We start from the raw sequence: 21,546 nt of genomic DNA on the forward strand, positions 1-21,546 counted from the left end.
CATTTCAAATTTCTTAAGATGTGGTCACTTCATGAGGGCGGTAAACCAGTGATTGAATCCCATTGGAACCAAAATATTATTGGTTGTCCAATGTATGTTTTGACTCGTAAACTTCATATTCTTAAAAAAAGTTAAAGAATTGGAACCAAAACAGCTTTGGTAATGCAACTGTCCAGGTGAAAGATGCAGAGTTAAAGCTGAACTGGATTCAATCCATAATTCAATATTCTATTGGATATGATGGCCTTAGAATACAGGAATTACAAGCTCAAACAAACCTACAAAAGCTCTTGACATTGAAGATTGCTTTTGGAGAGCAAAATCTAGATTTTGTTGGCATATGAAGGAAGATCGTAACACAACTTTTTTCACAAAATAGCTAAAATCAAGAACTCTTGCAAACCCATCAACATTATTAAAAATGGAGAGGATACTTTGATAGACCTGGTTCACATTGTTAGTCATGTCGTGGACTTTTACCATAATCTTTTTTCCACTAACGCTTCTATTTTGCAGAATTTTTCTATTATGGAGGAGGTAATTCTGAATCTGGTAAATGATAGTATTAATACCATTCTAACGACTCTGCCTTCGTTGGATGAAATCGTTGTTGTTGTGTTCTCTCTCAACAAGGAAAGTGCCCCGGGTCTCGACGGTTTTGGAGCCTCTTTTTTCCAAAATTATTGGAATGTTATTAAGTAGGATGTGAGTAATGTTGTGATTCAATTTTTCAACACAAGATGGATTCTTCCAAACTTTGATTCTAGTATCATCGTGCTTATTCCCAAAAGTAACAAAGCTAACTCATTAGCTCTGCCATTGAGTCGTCATCCTTGTATTTCATATTAACCAGATTCCTGATCAAACATGTTTTATTTTGAATGTTTGTGTGCTCATACAACTCTTTTAATTCATTCCACATTTTATGCGCATCAGTTTTAACTTCAAAAGTGGATATACACTCAAATTCAACCACTTTCTAATTATAACAACTTTCTTTCGATTCATCTTCTTCCATTCAACAGCAGATTTATCACTTAGTTTACCTCCCCCCCCCCCCCCCCCCTCAATAGGATCATACAAATACCCCCCTCCATGAGAGTCTTCTTGAGTGTATAATTAGTAGAGTTGAGCTTTATCATATTGGGCTCTTGATTTTTCTCCATATAAAAAGTACAAAACATGCCAACTAGAGTTCTCAATACCACTTTTTTGGAAAATAATCAAATAATTAGAATATTTTTCAAGCGAAATTCTTTTCCAAACCTGTATAATTCAAACAGACAACCAACAAAACTAACTCCAAAGCACAATAATAATAACGAAAAGTTAAAATAGCAAGGTTATAAGTGCCAAAATGTCGATGTTTTAAGTATGTAAATAGTGGCACTTATCGATACTTTTGTTAATACCGTTTGAATAATTCCCCGTTTTGTGTATAAATACGTATACTTTGTGAATAGTTGTATTTTCATATACTTTTATACCATTGATAGTTTTTCCTTTGTTTTTATAGGTATTCATGGTTATTGGAGCCTTGAGGAATAAAGTGTCAAAGGCAGGCTTCGATTTCGCAGTTTTGGTGCAAGCCCGCTTAGCCACCGTCAAGCAGACTTCCATAGGCTCAAAATAAGGATGACCAAAATCATCATTTTGGTTTCCATTCATTCATTATTGGATAGAGCAATGAATAAGCTTTTCAACGCTTCGAACCGGGCGCAATTCGGAGTTACGGTTCTCAACTTATGGCGAAAACAAGATTTCACTTTTGCTGTCAGCCGCTAAGCGGGAGTACCTTCGCTGAGCGACCATGACAGATAGCAGCTCGTTAAATAGGGGTAAAAATCACATTTTTAGGTTATGTTTTGGGGTAATTGTTCCCAAATCATCAAACCTTCATTCTTAGGGTAGATTAGCTTAGAAAACAACTTCGGAGGTTGCATTTGGATGATTGGGGTGGATTGAGCGTCGAACGGAGCTGACAAACCGAGAGATTTTCGGTTCATTTCTTTTATTCTTTGTGTATTTCTCTTTGGTTGGGTTTTGTTTGTATATTTACTTGAATCTTATGTATATTTACCGATTATAATGTTATGTTTAACTTGCTTTACAAATCTGTGTTGATGTTGTTATGGATTTTTGCTCTATGCTGGGGATTTGGGTTGCTTTAGAGATAAACTTCTTGAATCCTTATCTAGGATGATAATCTGTTGGTTCTGAACTCTAGAGATAGATTTAGAGCTAGCATTCACTGTGGGTATCTGTACTTAATGCTTTCGTGTTTGAGCGGCACGCGAGAGATCGCTGACGCGAGAATACGGATGTTCTCGTGACTTCACGTTAGAGATAACCTTAGTTTTGAGATGATCTCGTTTGTGCTCCAGAGATGGACGCTTATGTGAGAGATACGTGATGACATAGATGAGTATCGTAGGTTGAGTATAACGGGTTGGTAAGTGTATGTTTGTGAAGAGTGAATATATTTACATTCCTGATAAGTTATTTCTCTTCTAAGAATGTGTTTATTCTTTTCCTGTCTATATCTTTGTTTACTTTTTGTTCATTCAAACCCGAGCTCAAAACCATAGAAACTGTTGAATGGCATCTCTCCATCTCTGAGGATGATAATTCCCGGATTAATATTTCCAAATCTTTTTTATTGCTTGCCCTATACTGCATTCAACAAAATGGCGCAGTTGCCGGGGATGGTTTGATTACATGGCAATAGCTTTTGTGGTTTTTAGCTTTGTATATAACGTATATATTGTATAGTTTCACGTGTATATATTTTCTTGTACATGTTTACTTGTTTATGTTCATCATATAGTTACTTGTATATGTTTGCATACAAGTATACTTTTGTTGGTGAATATTGGTGAAACACGTGGAGATCGGACTAGATCATTATTCAAAATCTTCACTTTTCAACCTGTGAATCCAACATTCACCAACTTTATCTTTTTGTATGATAATAGTTGTTTGTGTTTCATACTTGTGCATATGTGTTTGTTTATGTATATGGTTGTATATTTTTCGTTTTTATGTTCGTTTAATCATTGTATATATTTGTATCCGTAACGTTTGTTGAGTGGTTGGTTAGAACACTTTCTTTAGGCTTGTGCGGTGAGACGTCACCATGGCATGACGAGAGGAAGCTACTTTCCAAACACCAAAATAATAAAGGCGTCGAGCTAACGACGTAAAACAAGCGCTTGTTGGGAGGCACCCCAACGGTTGTAAAGTTTTGGTTATTTTTATGTTTATGAGGTATTTAGGGGTCCGTTTGGTTGGAAGGAGATGGAGGGGAGGGGAGGGGAGGGGAGGGAATATTTATAAACAAATGTGTTTGGTTCATTTTTTATTAGGGGAGGGGAGGGGAGGGGAGCAAATTCCCTCCTAAACTCACTTTTTGCTCCCCTCCAAATTGGGGGGATTTGGAGGGGAGGGAAGATTCATTAATCAAAATTTTATTATTTTCCCTATTTTATCCTTAATTATTTTTTTAATTCTAAGATTGCCCTTATTGAATCATTAAAGACTAGATTTTTCTGTGTTATTTCACGTTTCATTTTTTTCTACTGTGCGGTTGCTATTTGTGACTTGTTGCTCTCAGGTGAATTTTTTCCTTTTTATTTTGTTGAATTTTCTTTTTTGATATTATGTTGTTTTTTAATAATAACAACCTCCTTATACGAGTTCTTATTTATAATATACAATAGTAATAAGATTTTTTTGTTATACTATTAATAATAATAATAATATGCAAATATATTATATTTATGTTATAAATAAAGATTTTAAGTTTATATTATTTGTCCAATTTTTTTAACATTCTAATATTATTTTATGTATTTTAAATTATAGAAATTATTTTATTGGGTTAGATGAATCATCAAGATTAGATAATGTTTGATTTGTGTTGAAGATCTATAGTTCAACTAATGTGTGCTGTTGTTTATTGTTATAGTATAATTTATAAACGAACAAGTTTTTATTTGGGGAAATTTACTCAATACTATTGTTATTTAGAATTATTTTTACGAAGTACAAATAGCAAAGGATAAAAAGGTAATTTAAGTTTAAAATCCCTCCCCTCCCCTTGTGAACCAAACAAACATGTTGTTAAAAACCCCTCCCCTCCTCTCCCCTCCCCTTCTTTGAACCAAACATATATTTAGTTAAATTCCCTCCCCTCCCTTCCCCTCTATTAAATTCCCTCCCCTCCCCTCCCCTCCCCTCCCCTCCGTTGAACCAAACAGACCCTAGGTGAAGTGAAGAGAGCTGGAACAACTGTTTCTGTTCTGATTTTTCTGTCATCCGCTAAGCGAGCCTAGCTCCGCTAAGCGATGACAGTAAAATTTGTTTTCTTGCTTTGTACCAGTGGGGTTCCTATTCCACTTGGTTCACTCCTTTTTCCCACTCTCACTAAGGCTAATTAATAGTATATATTAGTTTTGTTTTTCTAATTCTTTTGTTGGTTGTTTGTACTCAAATTTTGTTTGGTGATTCGAAGATTTTTGAGGTGATTTTCCAAATCTTGAGTGTTTCAACTTGCGGATGTATGGTAGGATATTGTTTTTGAAGTTGTATCATTCAAGGTACTCATTTATCGCTTTCTATAGCATAGCATGTTTAGGAAACTTTTCATTTGTACAATTACCATACCATTTATTCTTTTGCATTACTTACTTGTTGATTGAATCACTTTAGTTCCCAAACCATAAATGTGAGGAAGCTTTCCATTGTTTACATATGCTGGAGGCCACAATCTTTATTTCAACTGGACTTTATAATGCTTAATCTTTTGTTTATGTTGATTTTATGAAAGCATGAAAAGGATCAAGGCATTTTGTTTCATTTTGAGCACAACCACCATAACTAAATAGTCAATTCACCTTGTGAGTGTGTGATCATTTGTTAACCCTTTTGAACTTTTTGTCAATGTCCATGTTGTTTTTGCTAAATGCTTATCTTTGAGTGTTTAGTTCTCATTTTTGCATGGATGATTGATTCTTTGTTTTCTTGAACCTCAACCATGATTTTTGGTATGAATTTTTACCTTGCCTTAGAAAGTAGGGAGTATTCACATGATGATGTGGTTGAGTTCAAGTTGGGGAGAGAAATGGTTGTTACTTATTTGGTTGTTGCTATGAGGTTGAAAAGAAAAAAATGTGAAAAGAAAAAGAAAGAAAAAAATGTGAAAAGAAAAAGTAAAAAATGTGAAAAAGTTTTGAAAAACAAAAAGAAAAAGAGAAGTGAATAATTGTGCTAATAAGTATTGTGATTGGTTTGAGAAACTTGTGGTGATGGAAGAAGTTTAATTGAGGTTTTGTTGTTTGAATCTTTGGTGGATTGATCACTCCCTTAGGTTTAGGCAAGTTTTTGTTTCGATTAGCCTTAGGACTTATCCCTTGTTTGTTAACCAAGCCACATTACAACCTTGAAAAGTCCTTGTGATTCTTGCTTTTGTATCTTCAATGTGATTTTTGGATGAATACATAATTTAATCTTTTGTTTGCAAGATTGTTGGATGAGTGTTAAAAGTCCTTCACCTTTGTGTGTTCTTCATCCATTGATGAATTTTTGCTAGGTGTGATTCATGATGTGAGCATGTATTGTGTTAGAATGTTCTGTATGCATTTTGTGCTTAGGATTTGTTTCATTTACATGTTGTCGTTGTAGTATAGTGGTAAGTATTTACTTTGTTTATACGTTTTTGTATTGAGCCATACATTTGTTTTTGGTTTTCAAAACTTGTTGATTCACAATTCTTTGGTTTATTACTTTTGATTCTTTAATTTATTTGACATTGTTTGAGGACAAACAAAGTTTCAAGTTGGGGAGAGTTTGATAAGTGTCAAAATGTCGATGTTTTGAGTATGTAAATAGTGGCACTTATCGATACTTTTGTTAATACCGTTTGAATAATTCCCCGTTTTGTGTATAAATACGTATACTTTGTGAATAGTTGTATTTTCATATACTTTTATACCATTGATAGTTTTTCCTTTGTTTTAATAGGTATTCATGGTTATTGGAGCCTTGAGGAATAAAGTGTCAAAGACACGGCTTCGATTTCGCAGTTTTGGTGCAAGCCCGCTTAGCCACCGTCAAGCAGACTTCCATAGGCTCAAAATAAGGATGACCAAAATCATCATTTTGGTTTCCATTCATTCATTATTGGATAGAGCATTGAATAGGCTTTTCAACACTTCGAACCGGGCGCAATTCGGAGTTACGGTTCTCAACTTATGGCGAAAACCAGATTTCACTTTTGCTGTCAGCCGCTAAGCGGGAGTACCTTCGCTGAGCGACCATGACAGATAGCAGCTCGTTAAATAGGGGTAAAAATCACATTTTTAGGTTATGTTTTGGGGTAATTGTTCCCAAATCATCAAACCTTCATTCTTAGGGTAGATTAGCTTAGAAAACAACTTCGGAGGTTGCATTTGGATGATTGGGGGTGGATTGAGCGTCGAACGGAGCTGACAAACCGCGAGATTTTCAGTTCATTTCTCTTATTCTTTGTGTATTTCTCTTTGGTTGGGTTTTGTTTGTATATTTACTTGAATCTTATGTATATTTACCGATTATAATGTTATGTTTAACTTGCTTTACAAATTTGTGTTGATGTTGTTCTGGATTTTTGCTCTATGCTGGGGATTTGGGTTGCTTTAGAGATAAACTTCTTGAATCCTTATCTAGGATGATAATCTGTTGGTTCTGAACTCTAGAGATAGATTTAGAGCTAGCATTCACTGTGGGTATCTGTACTTAATGCTTTCGTGTTTGAACGGCGCGCGAGAGATCGCCGACGCGAGAATACGAATGTTCTCGTGACTTCACGTTAGAGATAACCTTAGTTGTGAGATGATCTCGTTTGTGCTCCAGAGATGGACGCTTGTGTGAGAGATACGTGATGACATAGATGAGTATCGTAGGTTGAGTATAACGGGTTGGTAAGTGTATGTTTGTGAAGAGTGAATATATTTACATTCCTGATAAGTTATTTCTCTTCTAAGAATGTGTTTATTCTTTTCCTGTCTATATCTTTGTTTACTTTTTGTTCATTCAAACCCGAGCTCAAAACCATAGAAACTGTTGAATGGCATCTCTCCATCTCTGAGGACGATAATTCCCGGATTAATATTTCCAAATCTTTTTTATTGCTTGCCCTATACTGCATTCAACACAAGGACATCAAATTTTTAACATGGAAAACTTCCCTCAAGTTGAGAGAATAAAAACTATCGGACCTAGTCCGGTAAAACCATTCATTATATCAATAAGGAGTATACAAAAACTCTTTATAGTAACACTAGAGAATAACAATCTTCACCGGTAAATAATAAAGGGGGAAACACATTCCAAACAACTCCTCCACAAAATATGGATATATCAAAACAACTATAAGAGAAGTTAAAACTACTTAACAAAAATATAAATAAAATCAACTAAGTGATATGAAAAAATATCATTTAAATACATGCTAATTTCGAATAAAATGATTAATAAAAAAACCTTTTTTTATTAGCAAAATAATAATTCACATTAAAAAAAACTCTTTTTTTTCCTTTTTTAAATAAATGATGGGATCCATTTTAAAAGTGGACTCATCCTACAAATATTCACCTTAGAAAATGAAAAAAAAAAAACAGAATTCTTTTTTACTAAGAGAAAAAAATAATATTGTAGCCTACATTCTTGCAAGAAATCCCTATAAATTATAAAATTTCAAAATTTATTATTGGTGAAAAGATAATTAAGATACACTATAAGATTGGTGTTCAAATTCAAATAAAAACTGCAAAGCGATTTAAAACAATTGAAAACCGCAAAAAATGAGTTTTATTAGATGTGTTTGGATATTATTTTGTGAAAACTGATAGGTTCTGATTGGATTTCAGATTAATTTTTTAAAACCGATTCAAACCGTGTAATACCTACCAATATGCGTCTAGAATCATATCGGTAAAATATTAACAACCGGTACTGAGTATATACAAAAGTCAGAAATAATGACATAAACTGTATACATTTCAAAATCATCTCGAAAATGAATACAATGAGTATGTCTACACAATAATAATAGTACATCGGAAAAAGAGATCAAATGTGTCTTCACATCATCCGATCAAAGCTCTTGCTCCAAGCATTTAGCAAAACTCGATCTTGCACGACACCTATATTATGGATCCTTTCGGCTCTGTAGGATACATGCATCATCTACGGATCCATCATCGATCCTAAGGTTTCCTCACTATATATTATAGGAAAGCCTATCAACTTGTAGCATCACGATTGAGTGTCCACTAGCCAACCAATTGGATACTCTAATCAGGTATCACATATTTAGATATTAGGTACTTGTTTCCTCTATAATAGATCTTCTGGGTTTACCAGCCAACCTTTTGTCGGGAGCTACCCTTAAGGTCTGGTCTTTCGGGGTTATCTGTCTATCTGCTCTCGAAAACAAGACCCAAAGCATAACTTTAAATTTATTTGGCAAGTAACAAATATGGGCTATAGAGAACCATGTAATCGACATTGAATCGTCACTACTATTCAACTCCTCAAATATCCTAAGGCCCGAGTCATAAACGATATTCACCCGTAAGGGAGGCGATAGAGGAGAAGGTGAGGTACACATCCCCGGAAGTTCATCCCCGAAGAATATCTCCTGAACTACGGATCCGACCCACTCCCGAGACCCAAGCTCGAGAATGCCTACAATATATGTGGCACATGGGCATCCTTGGAATTCCTTCACAAGAAGTAGCCAACATATATGTAACGTGCCTACTCACAGTTACTATCCTTCGTCCATTCTCTAACCCCTCGTCCATAATCACTACCACCATTAGATTGTTGGATTTTGGAAGTAGCCGCTTTGGGGAAAGGGATATAGCAGCCAACTTCCATCCCTGACTCTTGCTCAAGCTTTCTAAGGTTCACTTTACCAAGTTTTTATCTTTATTAATCAAGACACAAGAACATACATAAGGATTTTAGTAATAATTGAGTGTGTGATAAATTTATGGAAGCTTAAGGATCTCATAGCCCTTTTCATTATCTTTCCAATGCCTCCGACGACATCACAGTCCGAGTTGTGAAGCTCAAATTATGGTCAAAACAATAATGAGTCGATTTACTACTGAACCAGAAGCAAAAAACATTATTTTTACAAGGGGAAATCGATTTACCAATTGGGTAAATCGATTTACTACTGAACCAGAAGCCAAAACATGATTTTTACAAAAGGGTATTCGATTTACCTCATAGGTAAATCGATTTACCACTGAACCAGAAGCAAAATACATGTTTTCCTGCATAAAAACCAGTTCCAAGCATTCTATTCACATACTAAGTTCTTCTTAAACAATGCATATGCATTCATATCAGTAGCTACATGAAGTTAGCATATAAATCAACATACACATAGCAGCAAGCATAATCATACAATCAAAGATCAAATGTCTTCATGATTCTCAACAACCTGCAAAGCAATTAAGCACAATCAACCTCAAGCTAACCACAAAATTAACAAGTTCATATAAATGTATGAAATCAATTAATATAATCACCAAGTCATATAAGGACATGCATTAAATCGATATAATCAATAAGTCATATATGGACATGCATTAAATCGATATAACCAACAAGTTTGCCTAATGACATCCAATCAACTCTCAAACCCCAATCCCTATTATCACAAAACCCCAATAATCTACCCAAGAAATAACCAATGGAACCCACCCTGGATTAATAGAGGTTAAGATGACATCCATGCAGCAAATGAACTCTTCTCTTGCCCAAAACTCTACCTCCATCAGCAAGAAATCCGCTACTCCCTTTTCCTCAATTTCAGCCAGAAACTCCAACATTCACCTGCATTTTTCTCCATCAATATAGAAGCTATGAACATGAAATCATATATCAAAACATAGGGAATTTCATGTAGATTCCAGAACTTCAAGAATTTCTTAAATCGGAGTTGTGAGTAAAAAGTTATGATCTGATTTGTGAGGACTGTTATTGGAATACGAAAATGAAGTTGAAAATGGAGGACATAATTTTTCCTTCTCTCTATCCTCTCATTCAATACAAAAATATGATGTTGTATTACGATTCCACCAAACATGCCCTTATGTTCACATGCATTTTGTGTTTAATGGCCAAATTGCTCTTCAACTAAATGATAATTACCATTATGCCATGTAGTTTCATTCCAATAATTCCTTTTTGATTCTAACAAGTCCGTTTACTTTCTCTTAACAATCCCTCGTACTACTTGTTCTTCTTAATCCTAATTAGTAGGATTTAAATCCACTTAAAGACTTAATCTTGCTCAATTGTCCATTAACCAAAATATCTTCTTAGAATTTCGTTTAAAAGTCAATAAGCAAGTTAGATGAAATCAGGGTATTACAAACCGCATGTATATATTTGTATACTTATTTTTTTTTTATTAATATGATATGTTACGTGAATTTATTACTAGATCAGAATCATTTTTTAATAATATTTATTAATTTGGTTTGATCTATTTATATTTATAATCTCAATTATAATCAATCACTCTTATTTTGTAATAATAACTTTTTAATATAGTATATGTTATATATTATATAAAACCTATAATTTATTAATACTTTTTAAATATTAATAAAAATATAATTTTTAATTTGGATATCCAAAAATTAATCTAAAATAAACCGCATTAAATTGAATTGAATGAGATCGGATTTTTTAATATATCATCAAATATCAAACCGAACCGCATATAAATTTATCTTTAGATTGGATGAATTTTTGCCTTAAAATCGATCCAAACCGAACCACGAACACCCCTATAATATAAGCCTACCCTAGACACTTAATAGAGATATTATGGGTGACAAAATGTACTATTAAATAAATATGGATTTAAATGCTAATGGACTAATCAAATTTATCTTTTTTTTTTTTTTAGTAAATTTATCTATTTATTCATGAACAATTCATTTAGTGAGTGATTGGTTCAATTATTAGTTTAACTTTTGGAAGAGGCAAAAACAATTTTTAAAATGAAACATTGATTTTGAGGTAATTGGTTCTTCTAAAGTATACTTGATTATGTTTTTAAAATTGATTCTAATTGAAGTTAGAATTTCTAACTTCTGAGTTTAAACATGATTTTTATATTAAATTTACCGTTCAACTCCTCTCTATATAAATTTATCCAAACATAAATCACTTTATCTTTAATTCACTTTTAACTAAAATCAGTTACTTTCACCGTAAAATCAAACACACACTTAAATTTCTTTTAAAAATTTAATTCAAAGTTAAGCTTTACTAAGTCTAAGTATGTCTTACTAAAAAATCAAAGTTTAATTTTGGTATGTAATCTATCAAAAACTTATTTTTAGATTGAGTTTGGCATTTTCAAAGATCTAACTTATCTATTAATTTACTTAGAAGTACTTCATTTAAACATATCTAAATAAAAAATTCAATTATAAATAAATGAATATGAGAACTATAAACAAATAATGAAAAACAAAGTTTAATTATATATAATATTAGAGGAGGGTTATATTTACTTCAAGAGTACGTTATTGTAACTTACTCCACATCTTGACCATTTATTATTTTCAATTTAATGGTTAAAAATAATAAGGACTAGTTTTCTCTCTCCATAATTAATTACTTATTATTTTTAACCATTAGATTGAAAACAATAAATGGTTAAGATGTGGAGTAAGTTATAATAACTTACTCTTGGAGTAAATATAACCCTCCTCATAATATTAATATTAATTATTACAATCATTTTGCTTAACTTAATGACCTAATATAAAAGAGTTTGACATAATTCCTAAAATAATACAAAGACAAATATATAAATATAATTATAACTTAATGACCTAATATAAAATTTCAATATAATTTCTAAAATAATAAAAAGACAAGGGTTAAATATGTTTTAGGTCCCTGTAAATAACCCAAAAAATGCTTTTAGTCCCTCTAATATTTTTGTTCAAACAATGGTCCCTCTAATATTTTCCGTCCCTATTATGCATCCCTGCCGTCAATTCCACTTAACAGAAGCTGACGTGGAGCTTGACCTGGCATTTTTTTTAATAAACACGTCAGCTGTAATTTCCACGTTTGCAATCAATGTAGCAGCATAAATTTACATCCCCTTGCAGTATCACGTTATTGCCCTGTTCTTCTTCTTCCCCAAATTGACGTTCTAGGGTTCCCAACAAAGTTGAAACTCCATCTTCTCTAGAAATCGAGCTCCATCGTCTGCTTCTCTCATGTCGTTTTCCAGAAACTCGGCTTCACATCCTAATAGTGGGTCGGCTTCTGTTCGCTCCAGGCGAGTAAGGAAGTGTGGATGTGAAGCACGAATGGTTTCATACATTTGCAAGAATGGTCGAAACAGGGGTAGGCTCTTCTGGAGGTGTCCCTTTTGGCAGAGTGAAGATACATGTGATTTATTTATATGGGACGAAGATATGGTTGAAGACTACGATGTTGGTGTCGAATCTGTAGATGTCAACAAGCAAAAGGAATTGGAGACCATTGAATTGATGAGAGAGAAGTATCAAGCCTCGAAGAAGAAGAACATGAAGCTGCAAGGAAAGTTGAAATCAGAGGCATTGTGTGGAAAAATCAAGATGATGCTTTTGTTGGGTTCTATTATGATTAATGTGTTGGTGTTGTCCAAATGTAATTGTTGAATTATATCATTAGTGATTTGAATAGATAATTGTGTCTTTGGCAATGTAGTTCCTATGTCATTTTGTAAGATTTATTTATGTTTATTGTATTGTTGTTTATGAAGGATGAATTCTAAAGTTGATGTAAGGTTCTGTTTAATGAATTATTGTTGATGTAAGGTTCTGTTTAATGAATTATTGTTTGAAATTCAACAAAAGTTATCAAAATGTCATCATATGTTTATCATTAAATCCATAACAAATCCATTAAATGGACTGATATTGTACATTGGCCTAAAGGAAGTTTGCAACAAAAAACAACTTTGCAACTTAAGACCTATAGGAATTACAAGCATATGCCAAAATATTGCAGCAAACATAGATTGTAACTGTTACATAATTGTCAACACCAAACTTCTACAAAAAGAGATCTAAATAGTTTCCTCATTGAGTCAAATTTCTTTGAATGTCTTCCCAGGTTTTCATACCCTTCACGACTGGTGGTTCAGAATCATCATGGATCACAACTGGATCATCAAACTTTTGTCCTGGTCCCTTGATGTTTTTAGTCTTCACACTCTTAAGTCTTTCACTCTTTCTAGACTGCACCTGGCCCTCACTTTTGCTAGACTCCACCTTAGCACATTGCCCCTCAGTCTTTTTAGTCTGCACCTTGCCCTCACTTTTGCTGGACTTCATCTTTCCATCACTTCTGATAGACTGCACCTGTCCATCTCTTTTGCTAGTCTGCACCTTACCATCAGTAGGCTCCACATAATTCCTTCTTGCCTCTTTGAGAGCTTCCACCTAAAATTACATAGACATAAATTTCCAGCAGAAGAAGAATGTAACAACATTATTAAATTGCTTGCAGACATACAAATCTAGGACACTTACAGGATCTTTAAAAGCTGGCTTCACATGATGTTTTTTTACTTTTGGTACAGACCCAAAAAAAGTCTTTGGGCCAGCTTTTTGTGCAACCTGCTCTTTTATGGGACTTAGATCAACATTCAGTGGTGGAATGTCAAGGACATTTCCTTCCTCATTGTTGATATCATTGAGAATTGCATCCAACACATCTGGATCTATTTCATCTAGATATTGTCTTCTATTTGGTGCAGACTCAGTAGGAACTTCTGCAGTTGGAACCTCAGTTGGTGGAACCTCAGCAGCGTGAACCTCAGTTGGTGGAACCTCAGCAGTGGGAGCCTCAGCAGTGGGAACCTCAGCATGAACTTCATTATTAGCCTCAGCAATTGGAGGTTCAGCAGATGGAACCTGTACAGATGCTTGACTTGGGGCATTCACCTTAGATCCCTTACCCTTCTTATTTAGAGATCCTCAAAAAGCTGGATATTGCTCCTCAAAAACTTGTACAAGACCCTGAAACAACAATGAAACCATTACCACATATAATCATTAAGGAAAGACAATCAAATGAGGTATAGCCAAAAAATAGACATGCCTTTTGTTGGTCAGAAATGAAGCACCATCTTTGTTCACCAATATCTTGAAGTAGCAGCTCCATAAACCAACTCCAAGTGTCTTTTGACTCAGTTTCCACCACTGCAAAAGCTAAGGGTAGATACTGGTCATTTGGATCTCTCCCAACAGCTATTAACAGTATCCCACCATACTTGTGCTTTAGATGACATCCATCTAGTCCAATAAAAGGCCTACAAGCCAACTTCAGGGCTTTCTTTGTTCCATCAAAGCACACATAACACCTTTCAAATCTTGGTAGTAAACCTGTTCCTGGAGTTTGTATATTCATCTTGAAGGTGTTTCCTGGGGAAGCCCTTCTCAATTCAGCCCCATAAGACCACAATAGACTAAACTGTTTGCTAGAGTCCCCTTCAACTACCCTCTTAGCAATCTGCCTAGCCTTAAATGCCCTACATCCAGGGATTTCAGTTGCAAATCTCACTCTTACATCTTCAATTACTTCATTCAATTTCATTTTGCTAGTGTTTTTCATCCTATCAACAATTACTTTTGCCACCCATTCAGCTTTTGCACTCTTGTTAAAAAATTGTCTTCCACACTTGTGTTTATCAAACAATGTCTTGATCTTAAATGTAGTTGATGTTAACACTCTGCTACACAACACAGTGTAATTGCACTGTCCCTTCTCCTTGCAAACAACTCTACATCTCACTGCATCATTTTTCTCAAACCTGACATCCCTCCCATTCAGCACATTATGTTCAAGAATACAACTCTTGAACTGACTAAGTGATGAAAATTCCATGCCTACCTTGAACTTAAAATCTTTGCTTACACCATCTTCCTCATTATACCTAACAACCCTAGGCCTATCATCATCACTATCATCTTCAGCACCACTGTCAAGCTCATCAGTCAAATACTCATCTTCGATGACATGTTCCTTACCCATTTCAGGTGTAATCAAGCTAGGATTCATACACTGACTAGAGCCTGCAACATCTGGACCATTTGCTCTAGGTTGCTTATTGGGTTCATCCTTTTCAAAACCCTCATCAAAACCTTCATCAAAGGGATTCATCCTTTCTTCCTCACTGTCTTCAAACTTAATATCCTTCATTGACTCATCACTGGAACTCTCATCACCCTCATCACCCTTTGGTTCATCATCACCTTCATCCATTATGCCCTTCTTCCTCTTCCTTACATTCTCCATAAATGTTGCATCCCCTGTGCTTGGTATCTGCTCAACATATATTTCAATGTCACCTACTCCATTATAGACTGAAGCAGCCATCTCAAAAGCATCACTATCATCCCTAAATGGACTGAGGTCATTTTCTAGACTACCATCAGCATGCTTCCACCACATCCTAACTTTTTTGTAGTCAAAACCAGGATCCATGGACATAACCAAGTCACATGAGTCAAAAAACGACCACGACCCTGTGTCTTGACCAGTAAAGGCATAAACTTCCCCACCCTTGTATGTCAGATTTGGTTCTTTTGCAAAAGCACCCTTAGTGTAAAATATTACCTTAAATGTACCCATCCCTAAAAAAACAGTGAAAACGACAATAAACTAAGGACCCACGAAAAACATTTTTTATACCAAACAGAGCTTTATAAAAGGGGAATAAAGTAATATACAACTGGTCCTACCTGGGATTCAATGTTGAGGGACCACAGCACTTTCACCTTTCAACCCGTGTTTGGGACCACAGAGATGTCGTGCGCAGAAAAAAATACCGTTACTGCAACCATTACATACAAATCAAGTTAGTGGTGGAGAGATGTCGTTATCATATATAGTAATTGAAGATTGTTGTCATAAATGAATGGAAGTGGTGGAGAACAAACCTTCTCTTCGTGAAAAAAACCCTAGCAGAGAGTGTTTGAGAAGAAAGAGGAATGAAGATGAAACGTTACAGGCAGCTGGGTTTATTGCTTAGTTACTAATTTAATCTCCACATCAGCATATATTATTTAAAAAAAAAATTAAAAAAATGCCAGGTCAAGCTCCACGTCAGCTTCTGTTAAGTGGAATTGACGGCAGGGATGCATAATAGGGACGGAAAATATTAGAGGGACCATTGTTTGAACAAAAATATTAGAGGGACTAAAAGCATTTTTTGGGTTATTTACAGGGACCTAAAACATATTTAACCCAAAAGACAAATATATAAACTTAACTAATTATAGCTTAAACACAATGGGTGGAATACATTATTGAAAATTTAAAAATAATAATAAAGAGAAGAAAAGAGAGAGATAGAGATGAAATTGTGAAGGAGATAATTGGAGAGGAAAAATTGAAGGAGAGGATAATGTAACAAACTTTATAAATTATATCTTATTTTTAAAATTGTTAAAACATGCTAAAAAAAAGGGAAGAATATGTTTTGAAACAAATTTGATACGAGTATTATTTGAAATTAAGTTTTTATTATGTGTTGAAATAAGATATAATTTATAAAGTTTGTTACATTATAAAGATAACAAATTATAGTATTTAACTACTAGTCAATTACTTCAATCAAAATACTTATAAAAGAGCTTCTGATCTATACTCACACATATTGAGCGTAAAAGCAACACAGGTATTGCATCAGATCAACCTTTCTCATATATAAGGTTTGACTATACAAATTTCTATTATTTTATTTCTTATACATAAATCTTCTTTTTATATTGTATCATTCATTCTGATAATATTTTTGATATCATGTTGGTATCTTTCTTTTTACATGTTCATATTTTACGTGACTTTGATATATATTACTTCTAAACAAATACTTATACGATGAGGAATATGATTAGATGTGTGTAATTTTTTTTTTACAATTATGTACACTAATTACTATTAAAAATGTAATATGTTACTTCTTAAATTGCCTTGAAAATTATGTATCTGTCATATAGTTTATCAAATTTATTTGATGTAGTTAAAAGGAATTACTTTTAGAACATGACATTTGTTTATTTCATATGAAACACGTTGCATTTTCTTCTTCCGAGAGACATTTGATATTAGATAGTTGAGCATAACATTAAACCTAGGTATTATATATATATATATATATATATATATATATATATATATATATATATATATATATATATATATATATATATATATATATATATATATATATATATATATATATATATATATATATATATATATATATATATATATATATATATATATATATATATATATATATATATATATATATATATGAGGAGGGATATTCTTACTCCAGGAGTAAGTTATTTACACTTACTCCAAATCTGGATCATTGATTCTTCTCAATCTAATGGTTAAAAATATTAAGTAATTAAATGTGGAGAGAGAAAATCATTATTTATTACTTTTAACCATTAGATTGAGAAGAATCAATGATCCAGATTTGGAGTAAGTGTTAATAACTTACTCCTGGAGTAAGAATATCCCTCCTATATATATATATATATATATATATATATATATATATATATATATATATATATATATATATATATATATATATATATATATATATATATATATATATATATATATGAGAATGAGTAATTTATACGAGAATGTGATAATTTAATAATAACTATTAGATTTAAATTAAAGATTGTGATAAAAATATATTTTTAACGATTTCTCTTTCCTCTTTAAAGAGTCTGATATTTTTTGTCCTGCCTCCGTAATTGCACATGTAATTTAGATTTTTTTTAATGTAATGATTTTTTTTCATTCTCACATTCTAATATAACTTATTAACTCTCACTAGATACGCGATATATAGGGCCCGTTTGCTTTGACTTTTTTTAAAAAAAAAAATTTAGTGTTTTGTGTAAAAAAGAATTACAAAGAAACTTTGAAAATTTAGTTTGAATAGTTATTCTTAAAATGTTATTTTAAGTATTTCATCTTTTTATTGAAATTTTTTTTGGATATTAAAATTTCAAAAAAATCAATTAGTTTTAAAGTTATTTCAAATAGATTTTCATAAAAATTATTTTTAAAATACAATTTTTTTTAAAATAATTGCGATTTTTATTAGATTATGGTCTTCAATAAAATATATTTATCTTATAGGATGTGAAAATTATTTTTTTATTTTAGAAAAAACGAATATAAAAAATTTATAATATTTTTAAAAACGGTTTTGTAAAAATTATTTTCAAAAATATAAATAAAATCCATTTTCTTAAAGCTGAAACAAACATACTCATAATCAAACCAATGACCCATAAATATAGTGATAAGATAAAACAAAAGTTTATGTTTTATCAAATAAAAAATCATCACATTTATGTTTTCAAAATATTTCTAAATTATCAAGTAAGAAATCATTTGAAACCAACATTATGTTTTATCATGACATATTTAGCTTAGTTTTTATAGTTTATCAAGTGTTTCATACTAGATTGTGATTTTTTATATTCAAAGAAATACCAAACATCAAAATAAATAAAATAAAATAGTTCTATTAAAATAAAATATCGGATATGATTTGTTATTTATAATAGTATCATCACGTGAATCTATATAAGTATCTTAAGTAAATCTGATTTGTTTGAAGATGGATGCTAAAGATTTTTCATCAAAAATATTCGGACTTGTTGGCAATGAGTGTATGGCCCTTGAAGCTTTAGAGCTTCTCAAGGATGAGTTCTATGGTGTTGTTCGCCCAAAGGACAACGATCCTAATGCAGTTTCAGAAAACAATGGAGTTTCTACAAAAATTCCAATCAAGCAAATAAGAAGTAGACGACTAAAAAGAAAAGATTTTTCTTTTTTAAAAAAGTTTAAAAAGGCCGATGTTTTGGCAAAAGATGCTAGTGTTGAGAAGGAAATACCTTTGAGGTATTCTATCGACATTCTTGCTACGTATAATGAAAAGGTCAATAATATTATCGAAAATTCTTCATTCAATGAGGCTTCCGCAAACAAGATTATGAATGAAATATCAAAGAAACTCAAGAATAAGGTGCAAGAAGAGGTGCATGAAGAGCGGCCCGAGTTGCCATTGATGTTTAAAGAAAAGATTGAAGAAATAGGGGGTACCGAGGTGAAGCTGGTGATCCAGAAGGAACTAACTAACTCTGATGTCTCTGAAAACAACAATCGTTTGGCCATTCCAACAAGAAGGGTTATAGAGAATTTTCTGACACCAATGGAGGAATTGTCTTTGGATTATGTGCCTCAAAAGAAAAAAGGGAAAAAAGGAAAGATGGCTGGCATGTCCGTGTTTATGCTAGATCACAATCTTAATCTTTGGGATGACATGTACTTGAAGTTGTGGAAAATGGAGACAACTGAGATATATAATATCACTGGTAAATGGTACACATTTGTAGCAAGCAGCTATTTGAGAGCTGGGCAGAAGGTGCAACTTTGGTCATTTAGAAGAAACGGACAACTATTCTTTGCATTTGTCAAGATATAGCCAAGATATATCAATAATTTGGTATTTAGATATTTCTATATTGCAAGTGCTTTTTTTCAAGATATATCAAGATATACTGCAAGTGCTTTTTTTCATATTGGTAGTTAGATATTTTTACCAATCATTTGATATACTTATTTTTTGAACAATAATATTATTTTTATATAAATATTATACTTATCTCATGTTACTGTTTACAAATAAATTAAACAAATTTTTTTTAAAATTTTATTTTTTAATATTTTTACTTTTTCTAAAATAAATCTGGTTAATGAAGTATAAAAAATTCTTAGTTTAATTAATATGTGTTTTGACATAAAAAATATTTTTAAGTGGTAATGTAAAATTGACTAATTGAACATATAATATTGATTAATACAATTCATAATTTAGTTATTAAGTTTCCTGACATAAAAAAATATGTGGTAAATCAATTTTAGTTAGTAACATGTAAAATAATGATTAATATAAATTATAATTTGATTAATAAGTGTGTATTTATAAAAAAAATTCTTGAAGTATTAAAATAAAGTTAATTAATAATTGTAAAATACTAGTTAATAGAGTTTATAATGTAATATTAAAAAATGGTTAATGAAATTAAATAATGATAATAAACTAATAAAATTAAATAATGAATTATAAGTAAAATAAGTGATTCATAATGTGTATTTTTGTAGTTAATGAAGTGATTATATTAGTTAATAACAGAATCTATTATTTGTGTTACAAAATAAATACTTATGGTTTTTAAAATATATTTTTTATTATAAAATAATATATTTTGAAAAAATACTGTTTGTGGTATTTGTAAACGGCTTATTATACTGTATCTAAGTGTGAAATATAGTGTAAAGCACAGCTGAATAATAATAGCATAGAACTGCCTATAGCAATAATACAAAAATAGAATAGGACCATATGTGTAGCTGTAATGTAAGAGGATATAAAATCATCTTTACTAAAATATCATCCTCCCAAACATTATCCTAAGCAAACTGGTTGAACACTGTGAGAACCAATACTATATCTTTCTGAAGAGAAGTTTCCCACAGTGAAGAACTAAGCTTCACCATGACTTGCCTCCACCTCCACTCTTCATTGTTTCCCTTGCATGCAAAACTCAAACTGCAACAACAACATCATATAGGGATGGAGAATACTACAAAACTACTCTGGGGTGTAGAACCAAGCAGGACTAATCCACATTGCAAGAACTTTTCTTCAGCAAGTTCATTAAGGACTAAGGCAATTCAAGATTTCATTGTTGTTGCTGCTACTTCTCCACCCAAACCCGGTGACCTGGCTACGTTCCTTCCAGTAAGGTACGATTTTTTCTATCCCTTGTTTATGATGTCACAGTTCATTAACTATAGAAGATATAACAAGCTGAAAACTTTTGCTTTTGTTTATACATTGCAGTGCCCTGCTTTTAACATTTTACTTCATATCAAATTTCATCGTGCCGGATATTCTTACCAAATATTATGGTTTCGATAAAGTAAACGAAGACAAGGTTGATGATGTAGAGGATAAATAGACAAGCACTCCTGATATGAAGAAAACTTTTATTACTATGTACTGAAGATGTTGAGCACTCCTGATATGAAGAAATGTTTTATTACTATGTACTGAAGATGCTAGAACAACGACTTTGTAGTTGTATGAATTTGTTTTTGTATCCTTAGTTTGCATTAAGATAATAAAAGGAATTTGTATTGTTTTAAACTTTGTAGCTGTTACAAATTTACAATCTCGTGAAACCAAAATGTTCTAGCACCATTGCTTCGGAGAGACTGTTTTTAATGGACATATATCCAAACGAGAACTTCATAACCTGTAAGTCTCAAATATAAGGGCGGGTTGCGAATATGACACAAAAAGGGAAAGAATGCAACTAAAATATCACTTTTAAAAAAGAAAAACATCCGATT

General features: G+C 32.2%; 2 protein-coding genes across 2 annotated transcripts; both read left to right on the forward strand.

Moving 5' to 3' along the window:
* The first annotated feature begins 18,745 nt into the window (after positions 1 to 18,745).
* On the forward strand, positions 18,746 to 19,612 carry LOC131619678 (B3 domain-containing protein At1g05920-like). The gene has a single exon (XM_058890751.1). It carries the CDS (start codon positions 18,746 to 18,748, stop codon positions 19,610 to 19,612), a length of 867 nt encoding a protein of 288 aa, XP_058746734.1.
* Positions 19,613 to 20,576: 964 nt separating this feature from the next.
* On the forward strand, positions 20,577 to 21,340 carry LOC131615795 (uncharacterized). The gene is made up of 2 exons (XM_058886955.1): positions 20,577 to 20,937; positions 21,035 to 21,340. The coding sequence occupies exons 1-2, from the start codon at positions 20,687 to 20,689 to the stop codon at positions 21,150 to 21,152; spliced, it is 369 nt and encodes a 122-aa protein (XP_058742938.1). The 5' UTR covers positions 20,577 to 20,686; the 3' UTR covers positions 21,153 to 21,340.
* The last annotated feature ends 206 nt before the right edge of the window (positions 21,341 to 21,546 follow it).

The sequence above is a fragment of the Vicia villosa genome, linkage group LG7, assembly GCF_029867415.1.
Source record: "Vicia villosa cultivar HV-30 ecotype Madison, WI linkage group LG7, Vvil1.0, whole genome shotgun sequence".
NCBI lineage: Eukaryota > Viridiplantae > Streptophyta > Magnoliopsida > Fabales > Fabaceae > Vicia > Vicia villosa.

Coding starts and splice junctions, on each gene's coding strand:
- LOC131619678 (XM_058890751.1), top strand. CDS start 18,746: ATGGATGCTAAAGATTTTTCATCAAAAATATTCGGACTTGTTGGCAAT.
- LOC131615795 (XM_058886955.1), top strand. CDS start 20,687: ATGACTTGCCTCCACCTCCACTCTTCATTGTTTCCCTTGCATGCAAAA. Junction 20,938..21,034: donor GCTACGTTCCTTCCAGTAAG/GTACGATTTTTT, acceptor TATACATTGCAG/TGCCCTGCTTTTAACATTTT.